General features: G+C 45.3%; 1 protein-coding gene across 1 annotated transcript; it reads right to left on the bottom strand.

Annotated features, from left to right (window-relative positions):
* Nucleotides 1-646: 646 nt before the first annotated feature.
* LOC121813518 lies at nucleotides 647-2,423 on the bottom strand. The gene is made up of 3 exons (XM_042217337.1): nucleotides 2,271-2,423; nucleotides 1,070-1,433; nucleotides 647-788 (listed from the first exon to the last, which is right to left on the bottom strand). The coding sequence occupies exons 1-3, from the start codon at nucleotides 2,401-2,403 to the stop codon at nucleotides 647-649; spliced, it is 639 nt and encodes a 212-aa protein (XP_042073271.1). The 5' UTR covers nucleotides 2,404-2,423.
* Between the last annotated feature and the right edge of the window lie 378 nt (nucleotides 2,424-2,801).

The raw sequence follows: 2,801 nt of genomic DNA, 5'->3' as shown, positions 1-2,801 counted from the left end.
CTCTTCCTTCTGGTGTCCCCCCAGCAGGCGAAGCAGGAGGCTGGACGGGCTCCTCGGGCCCCCCAGCAGGCGAAGCAGGAGGCTGGACGGGCTCCTCGGGCCCCCCAGCAGGCGAAGCAGGAGGCTGGACGGGCTCCTCGGGCCCCCCAGCAGGCGAAACAGGAGGCTGGACGGGCTCCTCGGGCCCCCCAGCAAAAACAGCCGCAGAACCAGCGGGCACCGGGGCCCCCGGCACACGCAAAACAAAACTAGGAGGCATGTGGGCCTCTGGCACACACGAAACAAAACCAGGAGGCACGTGGGCCTCTGGCACACACGAAACAAAACCAGGAGGCACGTGGGCCTCTGGCACATTTGAAACAAAACCAGTAGGCATGTGGGCCTCTGGCACATTTGAAACAAAACCAGTAGGCATGTGGGCCTCTGGCACATTTGAAACAAAACCAGTAGCATGTGGCTCTGGCAGTGACACATAAGGTTGGTCATCACATTCATGAGAGCGATAAAACCAGTGGAGAGGAACCATCATGTGGGGCCTCTGTATTTGAGGGCCTGACTTTTGAAGAACGAGTGGGCCAAAGGATTAAACTGTCAGTTAGGAATCTTCTATTTGCAGTGGCCGGGTCTGTTTTGTTTTTCCTCTGCGTCATTCACATAAAGCGGTAGGAACTGTGAGCTGCGCAGGGCACTTGACGGGACATCGCTCGCCATAGTTTTCCTGGGAAGCTGAGTCGGGCCACGGTGCCAGTTCACGCTGGCCATCAATGGCCACCAGGGGTCCAGAGAAGCTGAGGGTAAGTAACCAGAAGGGTCATCATGGGCGCTCATCTTGGGGGAGAGGAAGCGATCCCAGCGCGAGAGGAGAATGAGTATAGCCCAGACTTGGGCACACATTATAGTGTTGCCTTAAGCTGGTTGACTGTTGTCTGGAGTGAACAGGCCTTTCCAGTTAACTGATTACACAGTCTCCATTCCCTGCCTAGAAAAATCGGTAATGCCAAAAAGGGCTCTGGATGAAAAGCGGATATGTCGTGAAAAATAAGCACTCAGGTCGAATTCAGCTATTAACCCATCGGCGGTGTCCCAATCCGGAATCTCCAGTGGGTTGTAAGCGTGCCTAGCGGTGATGGTGGGTGGCTGAGTGGTAACTGGAAAGCGGTGGCCCAAGAAAAAGACACGATTTGCGCCCCGAGGGAGATTTTTCTGAGTTTCCTCTTCATCAACCCTGGTATCAAACAGGCCTGGGGTGTCAATGACAGCAACGCGATGTCCATCCACTTTAGCTTTTCCTTTGGAAGATTCTACAGTCATAGATTTGGGACTGAACTTGGATTTAAAGCACTCACGGCCCAGAATAGTGTTTCCAGTAGCACTCTTCCCAATTCCAGTCTTCCCCACCATCACAATCCTCATCTCATCATTTGTGTAGAAATCTGTGTAGAAAGATCAGAAAGAATACATGGCATGAAATACATTGTACTTATTATACATATACCTGATCATGCACCGGGTTTGGGGTTGGTATTTTAGGTTACAAATGTTCTGGTAGATGGTCAAAAGTTAATTCAACATCTACAGAGATGGGTCACAAGTCTCTATTCTGCTGTTGATCTTGTGAAATCAGAGTCATCCTCAGTAATGATCCTGACACTTTGCTATCAGGAAATGCAATTATTCTGGATTTCTTTCTTCTTTTCTGGTCGATATAATCACAAATGGCTTGTAAATATCACACTTATGAACCGTGTAACTATAATGTTACAGTGGATAACATATTTAATAGCAGAAATCTTAATGGACATTCAAAAGTTATGACCTCTCTTCCACATCTCAGAGCAAAATTCACAAACTGCTGTCTCAGAGACTTGGTTAAATAAGGAGCAGGTTGACATGGTTAGAAAGGAGCACTATGGACAATAATAATGACCAAAGGAGAACAGTGAGTCTTTGTCTTCCTATTGCCCATTATTATAGCTTGTTATTATTATTAGCTAATGAAAATGTAGGCAGTGCAAAAGTAGTTTTGTAGTTTTTATTTTTTTTCATTTTTGTATAATGGGGTAGGTCTTGATAAACATTAAGCTTCTACCTACTCTCTTTCAGACTTAAAACATTTATTTAAACCATCACAGGTCTGTGTCTAATACTGACCTCAATGATCTTGTTTTTGTTTTTATAATCTATCGACCTACCTGCCAACCAACCATGATTTTAAATCAGCCATGATCACTGCTGTAACACTAGAAAACATGACTAACATGATGACTTACCGAACTTGCCAGCCATGCTTGGGTTGTAATTGCTTCTGTCGATGTTCAGTCTAAACAGTGTTGTGTAGCCAACAGAAGTGGAGTAAGCAGTGAAAGGCAAAGACTGTGCTGCAGCTTCTTCAACAGGCAGCATGAGCCAAACCACACCTACAATGACTCTACTGAACACAGAGTGAAAATGAAATTATAGTTTGGCCCCGTTATTTCCGTTACAAGCTGATTGTTCTAAAACCGGACATGGACTCAAATGTATTCAGAAATCAGCATCTGTCTGCATTAACTACTATGTGAATAAATCTTTTTTTTTTCCTGAATATTGTTTATTAAAAGTTATTTGTCAATGGAAAATTGTACTTAGTAGTCAGTATAAGCTTTTAATGATATAAGTTTGCATATGACCTTTTGATGACTTAGACCAGCGGACTCCAACCTTTTTTGCACCACGGACCGATTTATGCCCGACAATATTTTCACGGACCGGCCTTTAAGGTGTCGCGGATAAATACAACAAAATAAAACTAGTACCGGTAC

This window comes from Haplochromis burtoni, unplaced genomic scaffold, assembly GCF_018398535.1.
Source record: "Haplochromis burtoni strain Fernald_Lab_line unplaced genomic scaffold, NCSU_Asbu1 Contig_1825, whole genome shotgun sequence".
NCBI lineage: Eukaryota > Metazoa > Chordata > Actinopteri > Cichliformes > Cichlidae > Haplochromis > Haplochromis burtoni.
This window is presented reverse-complemented; position numbering and strand designations above follow the sequence as displayed.

Excerpts from the sequence above, each read along its gene's own strand:
- LOC121813518 (XM_042217337.1), bottom strand. The coding sequence starts at position 2,403 with ATGCTGCCTGTTGAAGAAGCTGCAGCACAGTCTTTGCCTTTCACTGCT. Across the intron at positions 1,434-2,270 it reads AAGCATGGCTGGCAAGTTCG|ATTTCTACACAAATGATGAG; the intron begins GTAAGTCATCAT and ends CTTTCTACACAG. Across the intron at positions 789-1,069 it reads GATTGGGACACCGCCGATGG|CTTCTCTGGACCCCTGGTGG; the intron begins GTTAATAGCTGA and ends ACTTACCCTCAG.